Source organism: Vicugna pacos, chromosome 9 (assembly GCF_048564905.1).
Source record: "Vicugna pacos chromosome 9, VicPac4, whole genome shotgun sequence".
Lineage (NCBI taxonomy): Eukaryota > Metazoa > Chordata > Mammalia > Artiodactyla > Camelidae > Vicugna > Vicugna pacos.
Genome location: NC_132995.1, coordinates 5,747,123 through 5,775,054, shown reverse-complemented (window position 1 = coordinate 5,775,054; position 27,932 = coordinate 5,747,123). Strand labels below are relative to the sequence as shown.

At 53.6% G+C, this 27,932-nt stretch overlaps 2 protein-coding genes and 1 long non-coding RNA gene across 7 annotated transcripts; 1 reads left to right on the top strand and 2 right to left on the bottom strand.

Annotated features, from left to right (window-relative positions):
• Window positions 1–87: 87 nt before the first annotated feature.
• Window positions 88–12,782, bottom strand: KCNC3 (potassium voltage-gated channel subfamily C member 3). 4 transcript variants are annotated; one of them, XM_031682121.2, is made up of 5 exons: window positions 11,642–12,532; window positions 6,368–7,475; window positions 4,715–4,906; window positions 1,505–1,564; window positions 368–389 (listed from the first exon to the last, which is right to left on the bottom strand). In XM_031682121.2, the coding sequence occupies exons 1-4, from the start codon at window positions 12,530–12,532 to the stop codon at window positions 1,548–1,550; spliced, it is 2,208 nt and encodes a 735-aa protein (XP_031537981.2). In that variant the 3' UTR covers window positions 368–389; window positions 1,505–1,547. The 4 variants fall into 4 exon arrangements, with proteins under 4 accessions (XP_072824662.1, XP_031537981.2, XP_072824659.1 ...); XM_072968558.1 differs by lacking the exons at window positions 368–389; window positions 1,505–1,564 and adding exons at window positions 2,168–2,910; window positions 4,345–4,471 and having other exon boundaries at window positions 11,642–12,782; XM_072968559.1 differs by lacking the exons at window positions 368–389; window positions 1,505–1,564 and adding exons at window positions 2,168–2,910; window positions 4,345–4,441.
• Window positions 12,783–16,957: 4,175 nt separating this feature from the next.
• NAPSA (napsin A aspartic peptidase) lies at window positions 16,958–26,698 on the bottom strand. Of its 2 annotated transcripts, none has more exons than XM_072968597.1 (9): window positions 26,349–26,698; window positions 22,293–22,434; window positions 22,075–22,201; window positions 21,758–21,876; window positions 21,165–21,364; window positions 19,808–19,930; window positions 19,445–19,589; window positions 17,465–17,563; window positions 16,958–17,263 (listed from the first exon to the last, which is right to left on the bottom strand). In XM_072968597.1, the coding sequence occupies exons 1-9, from the start codon at window positions 26,423–26,425 to the stop codon at window positions 17,072–17,074; spliced, it is 1,224 nt and encodes a 407-aa protein (XP_072824698.1). In that variant the 5' UTR covers window positions 26,426–26,698; the 3' UTR covers window positions 16,958–17,071. The 2 variants fall into 2 exon arrangements, with proteins under 2 accessions (XP_072824698.1, XP_006208713.3); XM_006208651.4 differs by having other exon boundaries at window positions 22,075–22,198; window positions 26,349–26,697.
• LOC140698368 (uncharacterized) lies at window positions 17,222–24,982 on the top strand. Its single transcript, XR_012076123.1, has 4 exons — window positions 17,222–17,560; window positions 18,099–18,193; window positions 18,298–18,457; window positions 24,712–24,982. It is a non-coding gene; the product is annotated as an uncharacterized lncRNA (long non-coding RNA).
• Window positions 26,699–27,932: the final 1,234 nt, after the last annotated feature.

Here is a 27,932-nt window from a genome sequence, read left to right as displayed (position 1 = left end):
TGGAGACCTGAGAAGGCTTTTTTTGGGGGGGTACGAAGAGTTGGGGGACGGGCTTTGGCTCCTCCCCCTCCATCCTGGGGGCCCAAGTTGGGATGAGGGGCCCGGGGGTGTCTGCTGGCGTCGTCGTCTCGGTTGCATATTATTAATGACTTTTGATTTTTTTAAAAAACCCTTTCCCCCACCCTCCACCCCCAGCTCCTTTGACCTTCTTCCCTGTCACCCCCGAGTCCCCCCACGGGGGGGAGGGGAGCGCTAGAGGATGGAGGGCAGGGTTGGGGGAGCGCGGCGGGCGGCCCTGGGAGAGCCAGGGGGAGTGGCAAGGGGCGCGAGGCGCAGGGACACCCCGCTCAGGCCCGCGATGCTGCTCAGGCTGCGGGATTTCTCGTAACCTGGGTGGGAGGGGCGAAGGGCAGAAACACCAGGAGGAAGCCAGCAGATGGGAGTGCAGGGGGAGGGTCCAACAGACAGACCCCAAGACAGAGCGAAGCAGGAGGGAAAGATAGAAAGGATATGAGGTGGAAAAGACAGAAACAGGAAAAGACAAGAGACAGAAAGAGAGATGGGAGGGAGAGGGCAGAGATCCAGAGAGAGAAGGCGAGAGATAGAGACGGGGAGGGAGACAGACACCAAGACACAAAACGACAGGTGGCAAGAGACAGAGATGGACAGAGGCGGACCAAGGAGATGGAGAGAGAAAAGTGAACAAATTGGACAGTCAGTTGGCATCAAGGAGAAAGGTTCAGACATGGGGAGGGGGGAGAGACTCAGGGTTAGGAGGCAGGGTGGCACCCACCGAGCCTCCCCCACCCTATCCCCACCGCAGCCCACCCCTCAACCCCCCCTCCCCCAGTTGGCCCCCTCGTCTGAGGCAAATAGGGGGGCAGCAAGGCAGATGGTGGGCAGCACGGGCATGGGGAGGGCGCTTGGGTGGAATGCCAGTAGGGGAGCAGCAGGTGGAGAGGGCTTGGGAGGAAGGGGTGGGGCCACAGGGGGCGGGGTGCTAACCTAGATGTAGAAAAGGAGGACAAGCAGGTGTGGGGGGGCTGTATGGAGCAAAAGTCCGCAGTGCCTCGGTGGGGCTGGAGGACAGCTCCAGGAGCACGTTGATGAAGGCAAGGCTCGCCAGAAGCTTGTAATGGGCTATCTTTAAAGGATTCAAGAAGACTTTAAATGGGCATCGTCTGATGGGAAGGTTCTGACCAGTATCTTGATAGTCAAAGGGATCTAAGGCTTACACATTATAAAATGATTATAAATCAATAAAAAAATATTTTTAAAAAAAGGGATCTAATGCTTAAGAGCATGTGTGTAGTTTCTTGAAAGTTTGAGAATGTCTTAAGAGTTCTCCTACTAGTGTCGGGGGTGTTCAAGGGCTTTCCTAGGCAGTGCCAAGAGGTCTTTCTGGACAAGGGTATCTTGACCGTGGGAGAGAGGGTGGGGTGGGGGAGGGTTGGAAGCCCAGTATCTTGAGGACACCCCCTCCCAACCATACCCAATTGCTAACCTGGGGGGAAGGGGCAGGGGGGGACCGAGGGTCTCGCGAGGTCTCAGGCGGTGACAAGAGCTGGGGACAGAAATACACAAAGTCACGGTGGGGGGGTGGGGAGGGTGGTTAGAGGGAACCCCCCAACACAGCCTCACTGTTGGGGGGACGGAGAAACGCCGGGATCTCGTCCTCCTCTCTGGTGTTTTCCGGTGGGGAGGGCAGCAGTGAAATGGGGGCGGCCAGAGACATCAAATATGGAAGGAGCTTCCGGGGTGGCTGGGGGGAGGGGGAGAATGAAGGAAGAGAGGAGGGGGAGGGCTGGGGAGGAGGGGGACAAGTGTCAGGTGGTGAGGAGGGAAGATAGAGAGGAAGGGTCATAGGGCAGGTGGAGGACCGGTCAGGAGGGAGGGTCTTGGAAGAAGTGGGTGGAGGAATGGTGGAGGGTGGGTCTCAGGGTAAGAGGGGAGGGGTGTGGAAAGGGGAGGGATCCAGGACCCTGGGGGAGGGAATTCAGTCAGCACCATCAGCTCCAGCCATTATTTGAGTTCAATGAATGGATTTTGGCATCAAAGGCAAGAGAAGCAGAGACCTCCCCCCACCCACCCCCACTCCTCCCTCACCCACATTCCCAAATCCTCCCCCCTCCCCCAGCCCCTCAGTCCCATGGGGGCCCATCCAGACCTGCAGGTGGGAAACAAAGGGAGGTAACAGGTCGGGGTGCAAGCAGGGGGAGGAGTGAGGTGGGAGCCAGGAGGCAGGGACTGGTAATGAGATGAGAGTGGAGGATGATGTGGGGGTGGGGGTGGTTGCAACAAGAAGTTGAAGGTTGGAACAAGAAGAACCAGACAGTCCTCTCTGGACTACAAGCCCGGAAGCCGGGTTCTCGACCCCCAGCTGCCGTGGCCTGGGGTTGGCCATGGCCCTCCCTGAACCTCTGTAACACCAGGGGGGTTAGATGCGGGTGTCCTTGGAGGCTCCCTGAGTCCTGCTATGGCATCTCCTTAGGCTGCCGGTGGGGATCCTTTAGGATGCATCTGTTTCTGTGGAAGATTCCACAGGTGTTTATTGAATAAGTCATGCATCAAATTCCTTCAGGTGGCTTCCTATCACTTTTAAGATCAAATCCAGCCTCTCACCAAGGCCAAAAAAGCTTCCCCCAGATTCTTCCCCTCTCCCCTGGGCCACTCAGCCCCAGCCACACATCCCTCCTTGCTGTTCCTTTAACAGACCAAGCTCATTCCTCCTTAGTAACTCAGGGCCATTGCACGTGCTGTTTCTTCTGCCTGGTTGGCCCTTTTTAGCTTTCCAATGTCATGTCGCCTTCTCCGAAAGGACTTCACAGACCCCCTCTTATCTAAAGTGGCCAGATAATTATCTTTGTGTTTGTTTTCTGCTTCCTCCATTCATGGGGTGTTGAACTTTCCCTGTAAAGGGCCAGATAATAAAGATATTTGGCTCTGCGGGGCCATGCCATCTCTGTCAAAAAAGCTATTCTACTCTGCTGTTGTAGATAGTGGCTGGGTTCCAATAAAACTTTATTGACAAAACAGCTGGCTGCCAGCCTTGGCCCATGGCTGTAGCATGTCGACCCCTGCTGTAGAGTGCAAACTCCATGAGGGTAGATTCTTCCCTTGTGCACTGCCAAATCTCCAGTACCTGGACCTGTACCCTCAATAATTAGTTGCTGAATGAATGAATGAGTGAATGAATGAATGAAGTTAGGGGTTAGCTGGGGTTGATGTGAAGATTACAGAATATATGTTAGATTCCTGGCAAGTGCTAAGTGCCTAGTTATGTTTGCTGAACAGCTGTCTAATATCTCTTCTCTCTATTGCCATCACCTCCCCACTGGCCAGTCCGAACCCTGTCCCTTTTGACCCCTGGCCCCCTCAACTCTTTCTGCCTCTTTCTTCTCCATCCCCATAGCCCTGAGCCAGGCTCAGGCCTTGCCTTCCAGCCCTGCACCTTCACCCCAGCCTCCTTCTGACCTCCAGTCTCCCCACTCTGGGGCATCCTCACAAGGCCCCAGAGGTGACCTGCCCCCCACCCCCAGATCCCTGGACAAGGTCCCTCTGCCTGGCCCTGCTTTCCTGCCTCATGTCTCTCTCCTAACCCAAGTAGATTTACTACTGACTGTGCTGGTGCTGGTCCCTCTCCTGACTGCTGTAAAAATGGATCACTTCCTCACTTTCAGTCAGGATAAATAGGTATCAGCTCCTTTGGGAAGCCTTCCCTCCTATCCTCAGGGTTTTGCATGTTCCTCTTCCTGCCTGTCTCTGGGCTACCTCCATTTCAGCCTATAGAGCTTCAGATAGTGACTTTCAGACCTGTGTCTGCCTCTCCCACCAAACTGCGCGCTCCCAGGGCTGGGATGGTGGGGGGAGGGTGATGTGCTCACTGTTGAATTCCCCCAGCCTCGCACTGCACCACAAACGCTTGTGTGCTTTCTAAGGGCTGGCCAATCCACAAGTGACCAGATGAGTTGCTTTGTCCTTCTCACTCCATTTTGCACCCAGAAGAGCATCCTGGGGGGCATATCCCATTTTCTTGATTAAAAAACAACAAAAAACCAAGGCAGGAGGCAGGGAGAGATGTGGATGGCGGTGAGGACTGGGGTCAGTCGTGAGGGCGGGGTAGGGAGGTCAGGCACACAGTAGGGAGGGTCGGGGTTAGTTCTCAGGGGTTAGTGAGGGGCACGGCAAGTCCTGGCAGGTGGGTGTGGGGTCAAGTGTCAGGGCTGGGGGTTAACGGGATGGAGCTGTTCACAGTGAGGAGGCAGGAGTCTTGGTCAGTGGGGGCTGCATGTTCTCAGATGGGTTAGTCAGGAGAGAGGGAGTTCAAGGGTGGGGGCTACTTACCCCGGGGGGAGGGGGTTCGTCCACTAGGGGGATATCCAGGCCGCAGCGTTGGCGTTGAGGTCGGGCAAGAAGCTTGGGGGGCCTGGCTTACGCCAGTCTGGGGGGGGCAGTGGGGGAGCACCGGTGGCTGGGGGTGGGGGAAGAGGCCAGAGGGTCCAGGGTGGGGTGGGGGGAAATGGAGATGGAATAAAGACAGGTGAAGGGTCAGTGGTAAGGAAATTCTGGGCGAGGGGGTCTGAGAGGGAGGGAACTGGGGGCCAGGAGATAGGAGAAGGGAAGTCCAGCACCTCCTCCCTCAACTCCCTCACCCCCCTCCCCTGGGGGAGGGAGGAGAGGGAGGGTCCCAAGGGGCCAGTGGAGGGCACCTCACCTTTCCGGATGGAGCCATCAGGGGAAGGGGCGTAGTCTGTGAGGAGGAAGCAGGCTCGGTCCCGGCTGTAGCGGCCCCGGCTCCCAGGGGTGATGGGGCTCTTGTCTTCCGGGGACATGGCGGGCTGGTCGATGGCTGGGCAGTCCTCATGGGCAAGTGCAGCTGCTGCAGGGTCCCCATTGGGGCGGGGATCTGCGCCCCGAGGGTCAGAGACACAAAGAAGAGAGTGAGGTATGGGACTTGTGGTGGGCCAAGAGCAGCAAGGAGAGGGTGATGGAGCATGCAAGGTGTTAGGGGGGATGGCTGTGGGATATTGGGGGAGGGTGCTGAGTGCCAGGAAGTGGTGGTCAGGCCAGGTGTTGGGTGAGAAGGGCAGGACTGGGCTAGGGTGTCAGGGGTTTGGAGGGACAGGGGAAGAGGAGGTTGGGAAGTGAGCCAAGTGCTGGGAAGGAGGTTGAGAAGGAGCGTAGGGTGGGATGGTTGGTTGAAGTGAACGGAATGGGGCACAGCTGGGGCAGGGTGCTGGGTTGGTAGGGTGCACGGTTTGAGATAGGTTTGGAGGGATGGCTGGGAGGGATGTAGGGTGCTGGGAGGTGGCTGTTTGGGGAAGGGGAGTGGGACGCTCGCTGGAAAGGTCACAGCAGGGAAACATTGGGAAGGTGACAGATGAGGGAGGGGGGAAGTGGGGGTCCCCGAGGCTCTGACTCGAACTATTTTTATTTGGTGTGAAACTGGGTCAGCGGCTGAGGGAGCAAGATGGGGGCCCGGCGGCCCAGCTCCCTTTCTTGACCTACTTAAGGAGGGGGGTGGGGCTCCCCCAGCCTATCTCTCCTCCTGGACTGATGCCTCAGTCACTGCCTCCTTGGAGGCACAGACTCCCCTGGGGCAGGGAAGAACACAGGTGAGGTCAACTTTCCTCTCCCCTCATCTCCTTCGCTTCACCTCTTCCTCCTGGCAATATCTCCATGAATCTCTTTCAGATCCCTCAGACTGCCCTCTGCGCTGGGTCTGAAATCACCCTCTGTCATGTGGTCATTCTGCCCTCTGAACCTCTCTCCCCTACCTCGCCTCTACCTAAGTCTTAGCTCAAAGTCTTGTCTCCTCGCCTGGTCTCGCAGTTGTTAAAACTTGAACTCCTTGCCGCTGACTCTCATCCCCCTGCCCCACCTCTGTCCATTCGGACACCCGCCCCCACTCACTCCCTCACTCCTCTCAGTGACAATCTCGGTTTCAGACTCTCAACTCTAGAGTCTTTTTTTGCAGGGTCATCTCTGGGAGACTCAGACGCTACAACTGTCCCCTGGCCTCTGTCTCTGGCCACCCGTGATTCACGTATGAGACTCTGTGTCTCTCTGAACCGCCCCCTTTCTCTTTCTCTGAGTCCCTCTCACCATATGGTAATCACTCCGCCTCCCTGGTCCCCCTGAATACCTTGGCTGCCAGTCTGTCTCTCCTCAAAACTCTCTTTCCCATGAAATCTGTTTCTCCATCACTGTATTTCCCTGCTCTTCCCAGGTCTCAGAGATCACTATTCACTTTTCTCTCTCCCCTCTGTTGCTGACCATCGTGTCTCCAAAGCTCAGCCACTACCCTCTGTCCACCTCGTAACCCCCCCCCACACACACACACCCGTCCCTTGAGCCCCCTCCTCACCTGCCCGGTTGATCTCAATCACTTCTTCCTGAGCCAACGGGCAAGGCTCCCCTGGAGCCGGCAGAGGCGGCAGCCCCATGATCCCGAGCCCACCCGCTCCCCCCCTGAGCAGCCCGGGGTGCGTGTGGGGCCCTGGTGGGTAGGCCCCGGCCACAGTCACCCCCATGGAGGGCGGGGTGATGGGTGGAGGGGGGCTGATGCCACCACTGCCGTGGTGAGGGTGGGGCGGGGGCGGTGGGGGTGGGTCGGGCTTGCAGTAGTTGGGCGAGCCAGGCTGCGGAGGCCGGGGGATATGTTTGTTCTTCTTCTTGGGAAGCTTCTGTTTGGCCATGGCCAGCGAATAGTACATGCCAAAGTTGTTGACAATGACGGGCACCGGCATGGCGATGGTGAGCACCCCCGCCAGGGCACACAGCGCCCCAACCAGCATCCCCGACCACGTCTTGGGGTACATGTCTCCATAGCCCAGGGTTGTCATGGTGACCACGGCCCACCAGAAGCCAATGGGGATGTTCTTGAAGTAGGTGTGGTTAGAGCCCAGGATGTCATCGGGGTCAGCGCCAATGCGCTCGGCATAGTAGATCATCGTGGCAAAGATGAGCACGCCCAGTGCCAGGAAGATGATGAGCAGCAGGAACTCATTGGTGCTGGCGCGGAGCGTGTGGCCAAGCACGCGCAGCCCAACAAAGTGGCGCGTGAGCTTGAAGATACGCAGGATACGGACAAAGCGGACGACCCGCAGGAAGCCCAGCACATCTTTAGCGGCCTTGGAGCTGAGGCCCGAGAGCCCCACCTCGAGATAGAAGGGCAGGATGGCCACACAGTCGATGATGTTGAGGCTGCTCTTGAGAAATTCCACCTTGTCTGGGCAGAAGGTGATGCGCATGAGAAACTCAAAAGTGAACCAGACAACGCACACACCCTCCACATAGGTCAGAAAGGGCTCCGTCTCCACCTCCACGTTGGTGATGTTCTCCGGTGGAGCCCCAGGGATGGGGGAGGCCTGCGTCACCGTCTTGTTGCTGATATGGATGAAGCCCTCATGGGTCTCCAGGCAGAAGGTGGTGATGGAGATGAGGATGAAGAAGAGGGAGGCAAAAGCCACATACTGCAGGGCAGGGCGGGAGAAAGAGGGCAAGAGGTGACCCAGGCATCTGGTCAAATGGCCATCTCCACGAGACCCTCCCAGTGGCCCCTTTCCCAGACCCAAACTCCAGGGGAATCCGGCTGTCCCAACCCCAAAGCCTCCATCACCTCCTACATCCTGTTCTTCTCTCTAAAGCTTGCAAAAGGATCAGAGGCAGCTCTCCCCCAGCTTGGGAGACGAGTTGGCCCCAGCAGCAGCAGCAGATGGGCAACTTCTTTCCTGGAAACAGCAATTTCTGGCTCCTTGCCCTGTCTCCTAGACCACCTCCCTTCACCCTCTTGTTCCCTGTGTCCTACCTCAGGGGTCCCTGGCAAGGTCCAAGGGTGCTGTAGTAGGATAAGGGGAGGGAGACTAAGATCATACATCCTCTGTCTCAGAGGCCTTGAGGCTTGGCTTGGAGCTAAGGGAAGGGCTGAAGGGAGGTGTGTAGGGAGGCAGAATCAGGAGGTGGTTGAGAGTAAGAAAGCCTGGGTTTGAACCCAGAGTTTTCCTTGCCTAACTAAGCAAGGAGATTAAACGTTCTGAACTGAAGTTGGGTTTTATTTATTTAATTTTTACAAGATTATTGTAAGGATTATATTAGATAAGTGTACAAAGGACCTGGCTCCAAAACCAGTGCTTGGCCTGGTGTCTGTAACTCAGTAAAGTTTGAGCTGTTATCAAGGTATAGGAGCATCTGCTATGGGGGCCAAGGTCAAGGCCTCAGATAGGTGCCAGTGTCTTAGGATGCCAACGTCTGGGTCCCAGAAAAGGGAGAAGGCTGGGTAAGACCCTCACCTAGAAAGAACAGTGCAGGGGTGGAACCATAGAGGGGAGGATGGGTGTTAAGGTCCTGGAAGAGGAAGGAAGTGAAGGGTCAAGACTGAAAAAAGGAAAGACAATAGGGGTGGGGTTTAAGGCTCTGCCAAGAAAGGGAATGTCAGAGGCTTGCACATGAGTAGGGTCGGGGAGGGCAGGGTTAGGTCCAAGGAGAGGTGAGGGGGCTTGTCAGAGGTGCAGGGGTGCCTGGCTCATTTCAAGATGGGGAAGGACCAGTGTCCAGAGCACAACGGTGTGAGTTTTGATGAAAGCCTTGCAGAGAGGAGGCAGGGTCAAGATCTTGGAGAAGACCCCTAGAAATGGTAGTTGGCTTTATAAAATATGTAGAGAAGACAAAGGAGTGGGATTAGTCCTTAAAGAAGGAAGGGGATGGACATTGATGCAAAGATGAGGGTTTAATCAGATGGGTAGAGGAGAGAGGGTCTGGGGTACAGAGAAGAGAGGAGGGCCAGAGTTGGGCTGCAGGGAGGACCCTAAGCCTTGGGGTGCACCCGGGGCCAGCACTCTCCCTCTGTGCACTCCCTTTCCTCCACAGGGGTGGGGGGCGGGGTCAGGGCTTGGAAGACCTTGACTTTAATCTGAGGCACAGAGAAGAGAGGTGGGCCAGAGTCCACTGCAGACCTTGGGGTGGGCTAGGGGTCAGCGCTGGCCCTCTGCCCCGCCCCCCTCTTCGTTTCTCCGCAGTGTTTTAAGAGGCCAGAGGCCGCTGCAGAGCGCATGCCCGGTAACTCCCCCGCCCGCTCCGAACTGGGTGCACGGCGCAGGCTGCGGCACCGCAGTGGGGGCGGGCCGGCCGGACCAGGGGGCGGGGCGCGCGACGGCCAGCACCACGGACAGCTCTCCGCCGCAGTGCGCAGCCGCAGGGCCTGGGAGTCGTCTTAACCCTTTCCGGCCGGAGCCTCGCAGGCAGCGCGCAGTCGCAATGCCGCTTCACAGCGGGAGGCCTCGGGCCGGCCGCTAGATTAACTTCTTTCCTCTCAGGGCACAGAAGGAAAGGTGGGCACCCGCTGCAGTGTGCAGCTTAGAGGCTGGACAGCGTCAGGACTGGTTTAACCCCGTGCCCCAAGATGGTTCAAAATCAGAAGGGGTAATAAGGTTTGGAATCCCTGTAAGAAGGAAAGGAGAGATTATGGGGAGGGCAGCGAGGAGGTAGGGCCGGACCCTCCACTTTGCATTGGCCTCAGCTAGACTCTTTTTTCACTTGGAGGCTGAAAATGCTTGGCACGACGTGGACACTCAAAAAACATTTGTAAAGTGAATGAGTGACCCCCCGGAGCTGTCCCGGACCCCTAGCTTCAGATCTCAAAACCCTTCAATGGGGTCATACTAGAGAAGGGCGCCCCAGGCCATGGGGGTAGGAGGCCCCTCAGAGGCCTGAAGGGGGCATCTAGGGCCACGTCCCTTCCACTCCTCCTCCCCCCCACCTCCCCCCACCCAACCCCAAATCTAGCCAACTCAGCGCTTCCTGGGGACCAAACTTTATGCGGTGCCTCCGGCCCCCCTCGCCCTTTCTCCCTCCCCCACGGCGTGAATGCGGCACTGCGGCTCCTCGTCCTTCCTGGCCCAGGACGCGGCACGGTGGGGGGAGGGAGCCTGACTGGCTGCTCCAGCTGTTTGGGTCCCCAGGAGGCCAGGAGGGGGCCTGGAGTCTCTCCTCTTCCTCTGCTCTTTCTAACTAACTGCCCCCCCCCATCTTGAACTGTCCTCCTCTCTTCCAACACAGGGAGGAAGTTAGGAGGAGGAAGAGATTCAAGTGAGAACCAGTGGAAAGGGTAGCTATTTAGCCTGGGAAGTTACAGATGTTTGAGGAAAGTTTTTAGGGGAGGAGATGAAGGGAGCTTTGGGGAAAACCTGGAATTTCGAGGGAGATAAAGCTGGAGTGTGGGCTCTTTGGTTCACTTTGCAGGCGTTTGGGGTAGGGGAACTGAGGGGCCCAGTCCTGGGCTTTGGCCTAGGTAGTGGTGGTGGATTGGGAGAGGGGAAAGCTCGCAGGGCTAGGGTTAAGGACGGGTGAAATGGTACCACGGTAAGGTAGAAACAACTGGGAGCTATTTGAGAAGGAAGTTTGGGGGCTGATAGCTTGAGGAGGGTCCCAAGGATTGAGGGGTTAGGTAAAGTTCTGAAGCAGGAAAGTCATTTACTGACTAGGAAAGAGGCTGGGAGGCTGGAGACTGGGCGTTCCCAGAGATAGAGTGGGCTATGTAGTTTAGACGATGGAAGAGAAACTGGGAGAATCTATAAATGAGGGAGATATAATTCTGGAGGGCATATGGGAAGTTCTGGGGAGGAAAGGCATATTATGGGCTCAGAACTCTTCTGGAGACATTGAGGAATGTGAAAGTCTTGGGAGAAGTCTGAAGCTGTCTAGGGAAATCCTTGGGAAGGGAGTTGGTGTGAAGGATGCAAGAAGGTATGCAGACACAGAAGGGGTGGAAGGGTCCCAGAAGGGAAGATGCTGCAACACTCAGTGTTACAGTGAGGGCGAGGAGGAAGTGTCTCAGCCAGAGCAAGTGGGTTTGGACGTTCAGAAGGCTCCAGGGGACTCTGAGACTGGAGTGGGAACTATTCTGAGACTTTAGGGGCAGAAGAAGCACGGGGTTCAAAAATAACCAGGAGACTCAAACTTGGAGAGAGGGAGGGGATGAGGAGAGGGGCAGAGGGAGAATCAGGGGGTTGTTGGGAGACCCCAACGGACTGAAGGTTGAAGAGCTGGAGAGGGGGCTTCAGAGGGTCTGTAGGGGGTGGGGATCGTGTTCACGGGTCCTGGGATACTTGGAGGGTTAGAAAGAGATGTCTTCTGAGGATCTAGGGATGGTTCAAGAAACTGAGGGCTGGGGAGGGGCCTTCTGAGGGTCTGAGGAGTGGCCAAGAGAGATGAGAAGAGGTTAAAGGGGGGTTGGGAAGACTCTTGAGGGTTGAAGAAAGGTCTTCTGAGTGTCTCTGGAGAGGTTCAGGAAAGGCGGGGGTGGGGTTGTTCAGGGGGTTGCTTAAGAGACTGATGGTCAGAGAGGAAGTTTGTAACCGTCTAGGATGGCCTAGAGACGCAGAGTGGTGTTTAAAGCTCTTTGGGGGATTCTGAAGGTTGGGAAAGCATCTTCTGAGGACTTGGGGATGGCTGGGAGAGAGGGGTGTGTTCAGAAGAGTACAGGAGACTCAGGGATGGGGTAAGAGGCGTCTAAGAGACTGGGAGGCTGAGTGACCAGGAAGGGCTGAGAAGGGCCAGGGATCGAGGGTGGGGATGGGCATTCCTGAGGATCTGGGAGCTTCAGGAGAAGGGAGGGGGAGGGGGGCTCCGACAGTGCGCTCACCCTGGCGGCCCGCGACGAGTAGGGGTCCTCGAAGAGCGCCCACACGCGGGGCTGCCAGCGGCGCCACCACGTGCCTCCTGCGCCGCCCGCGCCCCCTGGCGGGCCCCCGGCGCCGCCGCCCGCGTCCTGGAAGCAGAGGCGCTTGAGCTCGCCGCCAGCGCCGTCCAGGCCACCGCCGCCCGCGCCCGCCTCGTCGTCTAGGCCGGCGTCGTGAGCGCCCGAGGCGTTGGCAGCGTTGGCGGCGCCCGCGGGGTCCGGTGCCTCGAAGGAGTCGAGCGCTTCCTCGGCGTCCCGGTGCTGCCGGTAGGTCATCCAGCAGCAGGCCTCCACGTCGGTCTCGTCGATGCCCCAGAAGCCGAGCTCCTCCTCGAAGAGCGGCCCGCACACGTCTGCCGGACAGTGCAGCTTGCCGGTACGGTAGTAGTTGAGCACGTAAGCGAAGACACCCGGATGCCGGTCAAAGAAGAACTCATCGGCGCCCGGGTCGTAGTCGAAGCGCGCCGCCGCCTCAGGCTCCGTCAGGCCGGCCAGCCGCGTCCCCGGCAGGGTGCGCAGCGTCGAACGGTACGTCTCATGGCGCACGCCGCCCACGTTGATCACGATCTTGCCACTGTCGCCACCGCCGCCGCCGTGCCGCCCCATGGCCGCCGCCGGCAGCCCGGGGCATGGCTCGGCGCGCCGGCCCCCGGGCCCGCGGGATGCCGGGGGGCCCGCCGGTGACGCGGCGGGGCCGGGCTGCGCAGGCTGCTGCTGCTGCTGCAGCGGCGGCAGTGGCGGCGGCGGTGGGGACAGCGGCGATGGGGACTCCGGAGGCTGCGACGCCGGCGCCGGCTGCTGTTTGCTGGCCCCCTGGCGCCCGCGGAAGGACGAGACGCAGACTGAGCTCAGCATTGGATGGGGGGCGGAGCGGGAGGGGCGGGGCGTCGAGGGGCGGGGCCAAAGGAGGAGAGACAGACTTGATTGGGTGGGAGGAGGTGATGGAGGAAGGGGGCGTGGGCCACAGGGAGGGAGGAGCCGAAATGATTGGCCTGGGGGAAGTGGGGGCGGGGCTGAAGCCGGGAGAAGGGCCGGGACTCCAACACCGCCTAGCTGGACGGGGCGGAGTCTCCGATGAAACACACCGATTGGATTTTTCCGAGAGAAAAGGCGGGACCGATCGAGGTGTTAAAGTAGGCGAGACCAGCCTCTAACTTAGCCTGTATTGGCCGCACTAGGAGAATAGAGGAGGCGGGGCTAAATATGAGAAGGAAATCTGATTGAACTGAAAAAAGGAGCGGGGAGGGCGGAGGAAGGGGACAAGTCCAGGCGATTTCAAGGGGCTTGTCAGTGACTGGCTGAGGCAGGGGCGGGACCACAATGAGGCCGTCCGGATTGGATAGAGGATCGCAGGCCTGGACCTAAACAGGCGGCAAGCAGTACCAGGTGAAGAAGGGTAGATGGAGACGGTTGTGCTGGGCTCCTAACATTGCTTGGACGGTGCAGGGTGAATCTTAAGAAGAGGTAGAGCCACAAAAATTAGAAACAGTTCTAATTGGGCTGGGAGAGTGATGGGGCGGGACTGAACGTGGGGCGGGAACTGGAAATGGAGAGTGGATAGAAATGGCACTAGGCTAGAGCCATTTGAAAGGGGACAGGACAAGGGGAACAGAGACTGAGAACTAGTGAGAAGGGGGGCGGAGATGAGCAAGGACTGGAAACCTGAGACCTTCTGGCTAGGATTAAGGGAGGGGGCGAGATAAAGAAGGGATGGGGTCGGAGCTGCAAGCTTGGTCTGATTAGATGGGGCTGGGCTGGGAGAATGTCAGGATGGATGGGGAGGGACTGAAGGAAGTGGGTGGGGTCTACGAATGGTAGAAACGTCTTGAATGGGCTGTGGAAAGGCAAGACTAAGAGAGGAGCAGGGCTTTAAGGGGCTTGAAAGCAACCAGGCTAGGCGGGGGCGAGGCGGGACTAAGAGAGTGTAGAGAATGGATAAGGAAAAGTTGCGACCTGCAAAAAGTACAAAGCTACCAGGCTAGATGGAGCGGTGGGACCTAGAACGGGGAGTCTTGGGGGCCAGAGAACCTGGAAGAGCGCCCTAAGGGTCATCAGGGCCTTAGGGAGGGGACGAGAACTTCCAATTGGTGAGGGAAAGGGGATGAGGTCTAGATAACGGCGGAGTGAAGGCAGGACAAGCAAGGAATGGATGAGAAGTGGTGAGGAGGGAGTACTAAGGAAGGCGGAGGAGAGAAACCAAAACACCGAGAACAGGCTAGGCTAAGGCAATAGGCTGGACCAAGGGGAAATTGGGCGGGATTAGGTGTCAGAGTCCAGGTGGGAGGGCAGAGGTGGAGAGTTGGGGCGGGGCTAATGGAGGACAGGGCCAGAGCTAGGAGGACTGCCCCGGAGAGGGTTAGGCCCCGCCCTCTGGGCTGGCCTAGACGCAGGTGTTAGGGCGCAGGCGCAGAACCGGGCCAGTGGCTGCGGCGGGAGAAGGCGGTGCCTGTAGGAGCGAAGGGGGCGGGTCAGGGGCCACCCGCGTCCCCGCCGCACTGTCCCGGGCTCGCCGCCTCCCTCTGCAGGTGCGGCGGCTGGTTGGTATCGCCTCCCTACCCATCCTCTCTCCCGTTTCTGTGTCTCTTAGTCTCTTTTTCTCCCCTCTCTCTGAATATTTGTCCCCTCATCTCTGTCCTCACCCCTTCGAGACTCTTGGCCGCTCCTTTCGAAGTCTCTGCACTCCCTCTGGGTCTCTGTACCATTGTTCTCTGAGTCTGTCCACCTCATTCCGAATCTTGCCGCTCTTCTCTCTGAGCCTCAGTCTCCTCTCCCCACGACTGTGTCTCCGTATCACCACTCCCAGTCTCTTTCTCTTGGCCTCTTTACCCTTTTCTCGGATTTACCTCCCTTGGTCTCTGTTCCCTTCAGTCTGTCCCACTTCTTTGTGTCTCTGTCTTCCACTTCCCCCACCCCCAACCCCAGGGTCTGTTCCCTCTTCTCTTTGGGTCTCTGCCCATCCATCTGGGTCTCTGCCCATCCATCTGGGTCTCTGCCCATTCATCTGGGTCTCTGTCTCCCTCGCTCTTGTTCTCTGTCTGACCACCTCCTTCTAGTCTTTCTCCCCTCCTCCAACTGTTTTCTCCCCTTTGTCACTGCCTTTTCTCTTTCTGTCCTTTTTCCTTCTCTCTTTCCCTTCCCTGGGTCTCTATCCCGCCTCCACCCAGTGCCTCTTTGACCCCTTTCTGAGTCTCTGGTCCCACTTCTTTGGGACTCTGTCCCGCTGTCCTTCAGTCTCTGGATCTTTGTCACTTTCTCTCTGGCTCCCACCCCATCACCCTCTCTAACCCTCATACTGGCCAGGACTTGAGGCTGCGTCACTGCAGAGAGTTGCAGAGTGGGGCCTGTCCTGCGGACCAGGGAGGTAGTTTCCCTGAACTTCCCCACTGCAACTGGATTCCCCCACTGCCTCCTGATCCAGTAACCTCGGGCAGTCTTCAAGCCCCCAGTGGGACCCAGGAGGGCAGAGAAAAGAAATTGAGGCATCCAACTCTTCTCTGCCCCGAATTCTGGTGTTTCCCCAGGCAGAAGCAGTGAAACCTGAGATGGGGGAATTGGGCTTGGGTTGAGCGAGGCATCCGGGCAAGTCGAGGGTGGGGGTGAAGGCTGGAGCAGAGGTTGAGTAAGCACTAGGGGGCTGGCAGTATGGGCTAGGGTAAGGACCTAAGTCAGCCATCCTCCCTTATACCCTCCCCCTACACCCACCCCAACTCTACTTTTCTCTTCTGCATTGATAGCAGCCAGGCACGGGATCAAGTTACCAAATCAGCGGTTTTTGCAGAGGTCAGAAGGTGTGGGAGGTGGTGCGGGCTGGCGGGGATGGTGGGGGGAGGGCAGTGGGGACATGGGAATAGGGGACAGTATGGATTGAGACTCGGGATTAGAGACCACGGGATAGGGGGAGGAGGCTCGGTTAAGGAGTAATAGGATGTTCCAGACTTCGTCAGGCCCTGGGAAATTTGGATGCCGTCACTCCCACATGGCCCTCCCCAGACCCCACCAAGGTATACGGGGATTTGAGCGCCTGAATTCTCCACCCATGGGGGAGGCATCTGGAGACACGATGAGGGCTTGGGTTAAGGGATACCCAGCTCTACAAACAGACCACAGGGAAGTGAGCTCGATTTTTGGCGACAGACACTAGAAAAGGGGAAGCCAATGTCTGTTCACGCCTTCAGACCCTTTTCCCATTTCTCTTCCTTCTTAATCTATCCTTTCTCAGGTCCTCAAGGCATAAAATTCCTGAAAGCCCCTGAAATCTCACCTCCCTCATCCTCGGGACCCCCTCCTAACTCTCCCTCCTCCATTTCCCAAAGCCCTGGAATTAGGGAAGGATCTTCCCCTTCCTGACTTCTAGGACCCCTGCCTTGTTCCTCGCCCCAATTCCTTTCAGTTCCAAATCCAGGAAAGACGGCCTCCCAGGCACTAAAGCTGAAAATATGGGGACTCCCTGCCTATGATCCTCGGTTCCACCCCCCCACCCCAACCCCGGCCCGCAGACTCTCCAAGTACCTCTCCGCTGTATCTTTGAATCCCTGTCTCCTGAGTCCCCCTCCTCCAAAACTGGGATTTGGGCTGTCTTACCGCCCCCAACCCTGAGCCGTCTTCCCCTCCCCCGTACTCACCCCAAGTCGAGGCGGGGCGGGAATGGGGGAATTCGGGGCTGTCGATGGGGGAGGGGTGACCCAGCCCCGGCAGCTCTGGGCAGCAAGAGGCTGCGGAGGGGGGGAGTGACATCATCGCCGGAGGAGGGACAGCTCAGCCCCCCACAACCCGGGGGCTTCAAGCCCCGCCTTTATGGTGTGCCCTGGGGTCCAGGAATCCCAAGGGTAGAGAGGAGGAACAGGAGATGAAATCTGTGGGAATAGCATCCCCTCCCCTTAGAACAAGGGTTGGAAAACCCTTTACGATTTCAGCCACCCCCTACTGCCACCTGTCGCTGCCTTCGCGACCTGTCGCCGCCTTCACGACCTGTCGCCTCCCACGCGTGTTGTGGCTGCGCCCGCCCCCGACAGGACGTGAACACGGCCTAGACTACAACGTCCGTGATGCTCTGCGGTGTCAGATGCCTTTGAAGAGAGGCAGTGTAGGCGAGGGGCTTCATGGGCTTCGTAGTATAGGACCCACGCTTCAGTGTGAGCCTTGGAGAAAAGGAGTTATACCTTTTAATTTCCCATTAAAAGGTATAACTCCTTCCTCAACTCCACAGAGCCGGACACTAACTTTTCTCTGAAAAAATCACGCGCTTAAAAAATAAAGAAAGAAAGAAAGGAGCTACCCAGGTAGGTTCCATGGAAATAGTGGATTTTTACTGAGCAGTGGGGCCTCGGCCACCACCCGGTACGCATGCGCATAACAGGCTTCAACCGAGAACTGCGCCTGCGCGAGCCCACTGCTTCACGGTTCGACCCCACGGACACGAGCGCGCGCCAGCCCCACTCGGGCGCGGCTTTTTCCGTCGCCACGGTCGAAGACGGCCACGTAGCTGCCCAAGAAGACATCGCCGAGAATCCAGAGGGGCCCTGTAGGCGGAGGCATGTCCAGAGCCTTGAAGCCGGACAAGCAGAGGCGGACGCCACCCCGAGCAATCTACAAGGCGACGAGACACGGGTGTTACGCCCACGGGCCTTCCTTTTTCCTGGGAGCCAAGCTTCGACCCGCCCACTACCCTCGGGCACTAGAAATATTTCTGTGGCCCCTGCTTGGTCCTAGTGACGTCTCCCTCCCAGACCCATCCTCTCAAACCCCATTGGCTTGCGTCGCTCTGACTTCATTGTGACGGCCACCTACCTGAATGACGTAGTCCTGAGCCGTAAGGTTAAACCAGACACCCCCAAGGCGGAAGGAGACCTGGGGGAGCGTTGGAATTTTCGAGCACTGGATGAGGTACTGAAGGAAAAGAGGAACAAGTGGAGATGAGGGATTCCTACTCCCCTCACTCAATTTCTTTCCGAGGATCCCCATTTGGGGTAGCTAGGTATTCAGGGCCTTGTGTGGCCGGCTCTGCTGCCTTCTCTAGCCTTATTGGCTCTTCCCTCACTCCTATAGAGTTGTTGCCACTTCCTCTAGGCTCCCATTTGATCAAAACCTCTTTTCCCCTAATTGTAAATCGAAAACTGGTCCTATTGAGTCCACAGGTGTATTTAATTCTTCTTGGTCTTATACTGTGCCCAAAATGTTTTAAACATTAGTCACCAGCTGTATGCTATGACGGTACAGGTTGTATCCTGTGGAGTCTGCTGCTGTGCCATCTTAGGCAAGTTACTGAACCTCTCTGTGCCTCAGTTTGCAATCTGAAGATGCAGATGATACTACCTCACAGGGATGTTGTGTGATAAATAAATGAATTACCTTGAAAGACTGCCTGACACCTAGTAAATGCTAGTATTATTTACAAACCAAGAGCTTTCAAATAATGTTTTAGGGTTTCTCCAACAAACCAGAAGATCTGGCTTTCCCTCCATGACAATACCTGGCTGGAACTGAGTAACTGAGAATTGCCCTTTTTGGATGGATGGGGTATGTGCTTTCCAGTTTGCCTCAATTCCCACCACTCCCAAATACCTAACAATATAATATTATTAATAACTGCAGAGATATTTATCTTCCTTAAATACCAATAGCAGTTACCTTGTTGGGGAAATAAGGAATGGTGAGAACAAGGCTGAATCGAGAGTGCATAACTCTTTTGAGAGGAGAGATGACATGGCAACGACAGACAGGCATCAGAGCGTTGTGCTAAGCACCTTAAGTGGATTAATCGATTCACAACATACCTAAAAGGTGAGTCTTAGTAACCCTATTTTATTTTATTTTAATTTATTTAAAATAATGGCTTTAGTCATTATTTTAAGTATTTGGTAGGGGAAAGTTTGCTTTAATTAAATATACATACCAGTGATACTGGCAAGATTAAAGTTACTCCTAATGATAGTAACCCTATTTTAGAAATTAGGAAACTGAGGCAAAGGAGTGTTAGGTGACTTGTCCAAGGCCACAGCTAGTAAATGGCAGAGGTAGAGTCCAACCCAGGCAACCCACGCCCGTAACCACCATGATCTACATGGTCCCCTTACAAGCCTACAGACACCGCAGGCGTTGGACTCGGAGCCTCAGAAACTTAGTTTTCTCCACCCTCTGAAAAGTACCAAGTAGCACAGCAGTAGAGTCGCAGAAATTTGGACCTGGAAGGCCCTGCCCGGAAATTGCAGGGCTGCAGGAGCTGGGAGTGGGTGGACTGCTCTTCTGTTGTGCAGTGTGTGTGCTCAAAGCCACTGTGTATGTCTTCTGAGAGCCTACACTCAGCAGGTGCTCCTCTCGGCCCTCTGGCTCCTCCTGCCCTGTCTCTCCCTTCACTCCAGGTAGGTGTTCCCCATGGCTGCTCCGGGGACCTCCTCTCTCCTAGGAGGGCTCCCTTCCTGCATGGCTCTGATCACTGTCTAAAGACTGATGGCCCCTAAATAGGATTCCTGAGGTACTTCCACACCTTCCCCAGACATCGGTAGGCTTCTCCCTCCCATCCAGTCCCGAATAAACGTGCATCATCATCCCCTCCCAACCACCAAGTCACTCAGAAGAGACACTTGGGAGGTGTCCTTGCTTCCTCCCACTAACCCCCAGCCTGTCACTCACAAGGTCCAGTGCCTTCTGCCCTGGGATACCTCCTAGCCACCTGATTAACACCCTCGAGCCGGAGCATCCTGCCCAATGTCCACCATTAAATCCCTATTAGCCTTCCCAGCCCACAGCCACCAGACACGGGGTCCTCACCTCCCCCATCAGCAGGGGTACTCCCCCAATGGCTTTATTCAGAGCCCGGATCTCCTCGGTGGGTCCCGTGATAAGAGATGTGCCTGTGTCCAGAATGGCAGCACAGCCCTGGGCACAAAGAGTCAGCCCTGTGCCCACCTTCACACTGTGAGGTGGAAGCAGGCAGTCATTAGAGCCAGCATCCTAGGAGGCCAGACCCCCGGCCCCCTCCTTCCTCAGACCCAGGAATCCAACCGCCCCTCCCACCACCAGCCCCTCCTCCATCAGACTTAAGAGACCAGGTCCTCAGCTCCCGTCTCTCCAGGATATTGGAGATTAGGCTCTAGAACACTCCTCCCAGACCTGGGACACCAGGTTCCTCACCTCTCCATGTGGATCTGCCAGTAGGCAGGGATCGTGACCGGCACAAAGGTGAGGGGTGGGATGTAGTGAGCTGGGTCTGAGCCACCCAGGACCAGCTCTCCTCCATCAGCTGCCTCAGGGTCCCTGCAGGGGCAAAGAGCTCTCAGTGTCATGGGTATTTCTCCTGGCAGCCCCAGGAGTGGCCAAGGAAAGGACTTCCTGCCAATGGGGTGGTTTCTGGGTTCTAGTTGGGGTAGTGGGATGCAGGTAGGGCCCTGATGTTGGGACTGGAAGCAAGGAAAGAAGTCAAGAGAAATGGGGCTTTCTCAGTGGAGGCTAGGATTTTAGGGTTTTGGGGGCTCCTTGAAGTGGGCAAGGGACTTCTTGATTTGGCTGTGGAAGGGAGAACTTTGAGGGGGAATTTAAGTGGAGCACTGGGGTTTCTGAATTGGCCTTGGGAGGTGTGATTGTGAGTAATGAGGCTCCCTGGGTGGATGATGAGACTTTCTGAATTGCTGGTCTTGAAATTCAGAGGAATTAGACTTTCCCAATTGGCTGAGAGTGATGGGAAGGAGGGGCAGGGACTTCCTGAAAGTGTAGTAGGTGGGCGGGACTTCTTGGCTTGGACATCAGGGAAACTGAAGGGGCATAGAATTTCCTGCCTGTCGGGGATAGGCCTCTGGGAAGGAAGGTGGAGGCTTCCTGGATCGGGGCTAGGGGCTGGGTGCTGGGGCTTTCTGAGCACAGCAAGTTTGAGCTTCCTAAAAGGTGGATAGGATTTCTTAGATTCAAACAGGCAATTCCTGACTTCTGATGGGTGTTCTCAGATGAAATTGGGGTTCTTTAGGGTGAAGATGGGGTTGCTAAATTCAGTATTTGATTGGGTAGGGCATGGAATTTCCTAGTTTGAGTTTTTGTTGTTGTTGTTTAATTGTAGTATTGTTGATTTACAATGTTGTGTTAGCTTCTGGAGTACAGCATAGTGATTAAGTTATACATTTATATATTTTTTTTCATATTCTTTTCCATTATAGGTTATTACATGATACTGACTATAGTTCCCTGTGCTATACAGTAGGACCTTGTTGTTTACCTAGTTTGAGTTGGAAATCCGGGGCACTTTAAATATTGGTGAGTTTCTTTAGTTGGTCTTAAGGTGTTGCTTAGTGAGTGTGACTTCTGAATAGGGTTCTAGTGTTTCTTATATTGGGAAGATGACTTCGGAATGGAAGGTGGAACTTCCTGTGTCGGGTGGGTGACTTCCTCAATAGCAAATAGCTCAGTGACTTCCTAAGTGGAAAGTGGGACTTCCTAAAGGAGGGGTGGAACTTCCTTGTTGGGGCTAGGATTCATAGGAAGGTAGACCTTTCCCCAATACCTGTTGAGATAGAAGGAGAAGACAGGCTTATCCAGTAGCCCCTGGTCCACCAGTATATCCAGTGGGGGCCGAACTCCTCCTACGGCCAGAACAGGAAAACCGAGGCCCAATACCCCATCGAAGTGGGCAAAAGTGAAGACCAGGCTGGGCTCCCACAGAGCCTCCCCAAAAATCACGGATGCACCTCTGAGTCCTCCAATCTGGGGTAGATTCAAATGGGGCAAGTTACTTTTGGGAGAATATTACCGACATATCTCTGAGATCTCCCCAAATAAGGCATGAATCCCAGGCCTGGGGGCACATGGAAACAACTCCAACTCCCTAGGAAGCTTTGCCTTGTAACTTAAGGAGACTTTTGCGCCTTGCCCCTTTCTCCAAGAAGCCCTTCCCCTGCGTGGGAAGCCCCGCCCTCTTCCTCAGCCAGCCCTGCCCCTTCCTTGGAAGCCCCGCCCTCTTCCTCAGGAAGTCCTGCCTCCCAATTCAGAAGTCCCATCACTTCACCCAGGAGGCCCCGCCTCCTCCAGCCCCTCCCTAAATCAGATAATCTTAGAGCTCTTCTAGGTTCTATCCTTCCTGGGGCCAAGGTCAGGCACCGTCAGCTTGTCCTCACTCAGGATGCCGTCTAGGCGCCCAGTTCCGTACTGAATGGCAAACTTGGTCCCATTGGGCCGGAAGGAGCTGGAGGCTTTGGAGTTGAAACGGTGGTGGAACCCTAGGTCAGAAGATCAGGGAGGTGTCACTGGGGGAGACGAGACTCCTCAGTGCCTCCTGCCCGTCTGGCCTACTCACCTGCAAGGGTGTGTTGAAAAAGAACAGAGCCTCAAAATCCCCTGGGAAGATGGGGTCCAGCACCCCCACCTCCTTCTCCCTTTACCACCATTCAGCCTAATTCTCCCTCATGAAAGCTCACAGCAGGGCAGACTGAAGAAGTGGCATCTCACGGACGGGACCCAGAGATTGGACGAGCCAGTGTCAAAGACGACAGAAAAGTTCTGTGGGGGCGTTCCCAGCCCAATTTGCCCATAATACTGGGCCTGCTGGCAAAACAGGAGAGATGGTGTGTGAAGAGCTTGACTTGCGGGCAGGAAGTGGGGGGTGGGGGGGTCGCTGTGTGGGGCTTTGACTCACGTTCATGTAGTTGGAGAGAGGCACAAAGAAGGCCTTGTCCCCAGGCGATGGGGCCCCCAAACTGGGGGGCTCTGCTGGCTTCTCCCATCCCCTCAGTGGGTTCAGGGTTCTGAGTCCAGTGTAGACTCTGCGAAGTGGAATCCTATGGGGGAGGACATACCAACAGTGAAGGATCTACCCTTTCTGGAGATTCTCTAGAACAGACTTTCCCAAATAAGATATAATGACAGTGCGGACATTTCCATGGCCCTATAATAACAGTCATTACCAGAAACCCGACAAAGGCAATCTTTTGGGAAACTCTACCAAACCATGATGACAGCGGGGAGGGTATAGCTCAAGGGTAGAGTGCCTGCTTAGCATGCATGAAGCCCTGGGTTCAATCCCCAGTACCTCCATTAAAATAAATAAGTAAATAAATCAATAAGTCAATAAACCTAATTACCACCCCCCACCAAAAAAACACTGTGACAAATTTCCCCAGACTCTCCAAGAGCAAACCATACCAAACAGACATTTTCCTGAAGACATTTCAATAAAAGACACTCCAAAGAATGGAAAATAAGTCATTCCCAGGGAATGGACATACACAAGGTTTTACAAAGATCCTCACATAAAACTAGCCTTGGCAGAAACCTATACATACTTCTCCCATTGCACTGGGAGAAAAAAAATGAAAGAACCAAATCCTAATTTTGCTTTTTACACTTAAGTGGATTCCAGATATATCAAATGTACAATGCACTGAATGTGCAATGTGAAATTGTAAGAGCACTGGAAGGAAGCAAAATGTTTAAATAACTCTAGGGAAAAGATGGCTTTTCTAAGCATGATACCAAGATCAGAAATCATGGGGTGGAGGGAGAATATAGCTCAGTGGTAGAGTGCATGCATAGCATGTACAATGTCCTGGGTTCAATCCCCAGTTCCTCCATGAAATAAATAAACCTAATTACCTCCCCCCTCCAGAAAAAAAGAAAGAAAAAGAAATCGTGGAGGATTTGCTGTACACCAGAAATTAACACAACACTGAAAATCAACTATACTTCCATTTTAAAAAAATGTTCAACAAGAGAAATAAATAAATACATTTTTAAAATTTAAAATCATGTGGGATATATTAAGGCCAACTCTAAAAATTTAAACTTCTGTTCTCTCTCCCCAACACACCAAGCTGTGAATAAAGTTAAAAGACCAAAAATTTAAAAATCTATGGAAATAATTACAAGTTGTATGCTAAAGAGCTCATGTCTCTAAAATGTAAAGAGCGTCTATAAATCAGTAAGAGTAAGATAAACAATCCAGTGCTAGGAGATAGTTCTTCGTGGGTCTCTTCTGTTTCTGCAGAGATACAGACTACCTGTTCCCAGAGTGTCTTTTCAAGGATTTTTTTAGTGAACAGCTTTGGAAGAGAGAGTCTCTCTCTCGAGCAAAGGGCAAGCAGGTGTATGACCCATTGTAAAAGATTCAAGTTCCCCAAGCCTAGGCTTCCCCTCCTGTAATGCAGCTCACTTCCTGAGCAGACGTTTCCTGGCCCCCTTTATTTCTCCCTATGGGAACTGGGGCTCAGAAAACTGACACAAACACTGATATTCTGTCTACTACTATTGCTGAGAGTAATGAACTGTCCTTTGTCTCTGACCTGGGAGTCTTGTGTCTTTTACCAGCAGCTGTGAAACTGTGCTAAGCTAACTTCACAATTCTTTGATATTAAGTAGGAAAATTGGCAAAAGAAATAAGCAGGTAATTTTCAAAAGCAGTACAACTTTTTAAAATTTTTTAAATTATTTTAAAATTTTGGGGGGATCGTGGGAGGTAATTAAGTTTATTTATTTATTATTTTTTAATGGAGGTACTGAGGATGGAACCCAGGACCTCATGCATGCTTAGCACAGTGCTCTACCACTGAGCTCTACCTTTCCCTCTAAAAGCAGTACAACTTCTAAACACAGGGGAGGATATTCAACCCCAACAGTCATCAAAGAAATACAAATAACAAGAGTGGGTGACCTTTTTTCTTTGCCCTGCAGATTGGCAAAGAATTACCAATACTCTCTGTTGTCTAGGAGGTGTAGATTGATAAAAACTTTCTGGAGGACAGTTTGGTAATACTTTCATGAGCCTTAAAATTGTACACAATGTTTAACCCAACTCAGTTTCAACCCAACTCAGTTTCAGTTCTAGGAGTTCATCTCTGAAAGAGTAGGAAACTAACAGAATGGCTTCCCTGATGCTAAAGCTGTTTTCTGATTCATTCTGACTTAAAATTCTTGCAACTTGTTTTTCTCTTTTCTCTGACAAGCCCCCATATCTGCTTCACTTGCTCAACTGCGTTTGTGCTAAACAACCACCAGCCTTTCCATTATACTCTCCACTCCATATACATTCTTCATCTAAGATAGCTTTTCCTTTAACCCAGAAGCTGTATTCCAGAAAGGTGGTCACAGGCTGATAGCCTGAGAAGAATGAACAGACCCTCCTGAGTTTCTCCATGAGATTCAGGTGGATTCATCAAGATTAAGAAGAATGCAACACGCTGGAAAACACCGATTGTTGTCACCTTTCTGTTTCATCCTGTTTTTCTATGAACCTCAGGACACCAAGCCCAAGATGGAGTCACAGTCTCTAAGGCACAAGCCTGCTGTGACACCCCTTTGCCTGGCAAAGCAATAGAGCTGTTCTTTTTTGATTCCTCCAAAGCACTGCCTCCAAGCCTCAATTTGGCTACTGGGGTTCAGAGGTTGGGTTTTAGGCAACATCTACAGGAGATCATAGGACAAGTGCACAAGGATGTGTTTATGAGGATGTGTCTAATTTTGAAAGCCGGCATCCATCCAATGGCCAACACTGGGTACAACTCAGCTCTGCGGCGGAACATGCATAGAATGGAATCCATTAACCACTAAAAAGCGGAAAGTAGCTCTCTAAGCCAGTGGTTTCTCAGGGTGATTTTGAAGCAGATTCACCTAGAGCAGGGATGGCAGGCAAAGTTTTTGGTAAAAGTTTTGCGGGCCATCCATCCCTATTGCAATGACTCAATTCTGTCAATACAGCACAAATGCAGCCATAGGCAACATGTAAACAATTCAATGTGGCTGAGTTCCATTAAACTTTATTTGCAAAAACAGGTGGTTGGCAGGATTTGGCCCTGGAGCTGAGTATTTTGCCAATCCCTGACCTGGAGGGCTAGTTAAAATTCAGAACTGTTTATTTCTGACTGAGTAGGCCTGGGTCAGAGCCCAAAGATTTGCATTTCTAATGAGTTCCCAGGTCCTGCTCATGCTGATGTTGTGGGTCTTGAGTCAACACTCGGAGAATCACTGCTCTTTGTGTTGACTTGAGAAGTGGCCATGATTTGCTAGGCTCAAAAACCAGGTTAGCAAACATCAGGTGCAGTAATATATTTGTACCTGCCTGTAGTTGCTCCTGGAGGCCCTGCTCTCCCCACATCTTTGCTGCCACCCCTCATGTCTCAGTCTTCAAGAGGCTTAAGAATGTGAAGTGGAGAAAAATGTTTCCTGGAAAAGTAGCCCTCTTTCCCCCATCAAGAGTTCCAGGGGGTGGGAGAACAGAAGAGAGGACAGGAGAGATTGGGGGAGGCACCAGAGGTGACGGGGGTCTAGGGGTCCCCCAACCTGGACTTCTTGAGACCTAAATAGTTTGGAAGATACAAATCTGGGGTAGTCTCAATTTAAATGTCATAGACTTGGGTCTCCAAGATCTACTGGAGGAAGGATATCACATGCCTGGAGATCTCAGTATCTGATCATCAAAGCTCAGGTTGGGATCAGCAGAGTCCTCCCAAAAATGTGTACTGAGAAGATTGGGACAGTCCCCAGTCAAGGGTTCTAGGGTAGAGCATCTTGGACCCAATTGGCTTGAGTCTTAGGGGAGAACAGGATGGAGCCCTCAGAGGTGAGAACCCAATTTGGAGACACAACTCATGGGCCCTGGGGGGCCAGGTTTGGGAGTCACTGAACTGGGGAGCCTCAAACTTGAAGGGCAAGAGGGAGAGAGCCCACCCTCAGGATTTGGGGTGGTGGGGGTCCCCAGTACCTGATAAGCGTGGCCCTGGCGGGCTCCAAGATCAACAGCGGTGACAGCAGCAGGAGCAGCAGCGGTGGCAGAGACATCTCTGGGGACCTGCGTGTGGACCTAGGTGTCCAGCGGCTCGGTTTCCTTTCCCCTGAGACTCCGCCCTGTTCACCGCCCACCTCTGGGTTTCAGAGGCAACAAGGACATGAAGTCTCTCCGGTGGGTGACTCCGGAGCTACAGGTGGGTTACAGGTGGTATTTTTGTAGGGTTGCCTGAAGTATTATCCTAGGTCACTAGCGCATCTCACTCCCAATTTTGGTGGTGGTGGTGGAGGGTCTCCTGCGCCCCTCCCCCCTCCATTCTTTAGCTACTCTTGCTTTTACTTACGACTTTCACTTCATTTTTCTGTGACTCATTAACCACAAGGGTTTTCTTGGGTAAGCGAAAGGATGGGCGGGGCGTTTGTGAAGGGTCTGGGGGAAGGGAGAGTGTCAGACTAGACGCCTTCTGTCCCATCTTAAGTGGAACTGCTAGAGTGTCAGGATCCCCAACTCTTATGGTTTTATTTAGAAAATACTGAAACACACACACAAATAAAAAGTGTCCATAGCCCCCCCACCATTGAAAAAGTATACAAATAGTTTGCAGTGTCTCTGTGTCTCGGCCTGTTCCTTCTCTTCCGAGGTTAAGTTTCTCAGACATTAAGGAGCATCCGGGGAAGTGGGTGTAGCTCCCTGGTAGAGCACCTGCTTAGCATGCACGAGGTCCTGGGCCCAATCCAGGGTCCAACCTCCATCAAAATATATATGTATATTTAAATATATATATAATCCAAAGTCCTGAGAAAGGGCCCCAGAATCTGCATTTTAAAACAAACCCATGGATCATGGGGCCACAAGCATTTCTGAGAAGCTCTGTTCAATCTTTTTGCTTTTCTAGCTTACATTTACATGTAATATCAGCCTATATATTTTTAAAGTAAATAAAAGCAGATTTTTCTTCTTGATCAGCAATTTTTTTCCCATTTAACCATATACCTCGGACTTATAAAAAATTAGATATTACTTAAAGTAAAATGTACACATCGTAAGTCTACAGCACGATGGCTTTATTTTCCCTGACATATTATTATGAAGATTTTCAAGCATATAGTTGAAAGGATTATATAGTGAACCCCCATGACCCACCACCTAGACACAATTAACATATTTCACTGACTTTTCTTCTTTGCACATCTGTCTGGCTGTCTAGCCCTCTATTCATGCAGAAACCCTTGTTTTTACTACATATACTTCAAACAAGTTGCAGACATCATATTCTTCACCTGTAAACACTTCAGCTTGGTGAATTTTTACATATGTATGTATCTGAGTAACCACCACCTAGATGGAGAAAGAGAACATTTTCAGCCCTCTAGAAGGTTCTCTTTCATTGTTCCCCAGCGTCCTCCAAAGATAATACCCTGACTTCTATGACCACAGATCAGTTTCACCTTGAATGTCACATAAAATGCATCACATGAATTCTTTTGTGTCCAATTTTTATCACTTAGTTTTATGTCTTTGCATGTCTGTTAAAGTCAGAGCATAAAGATTTACCTCATT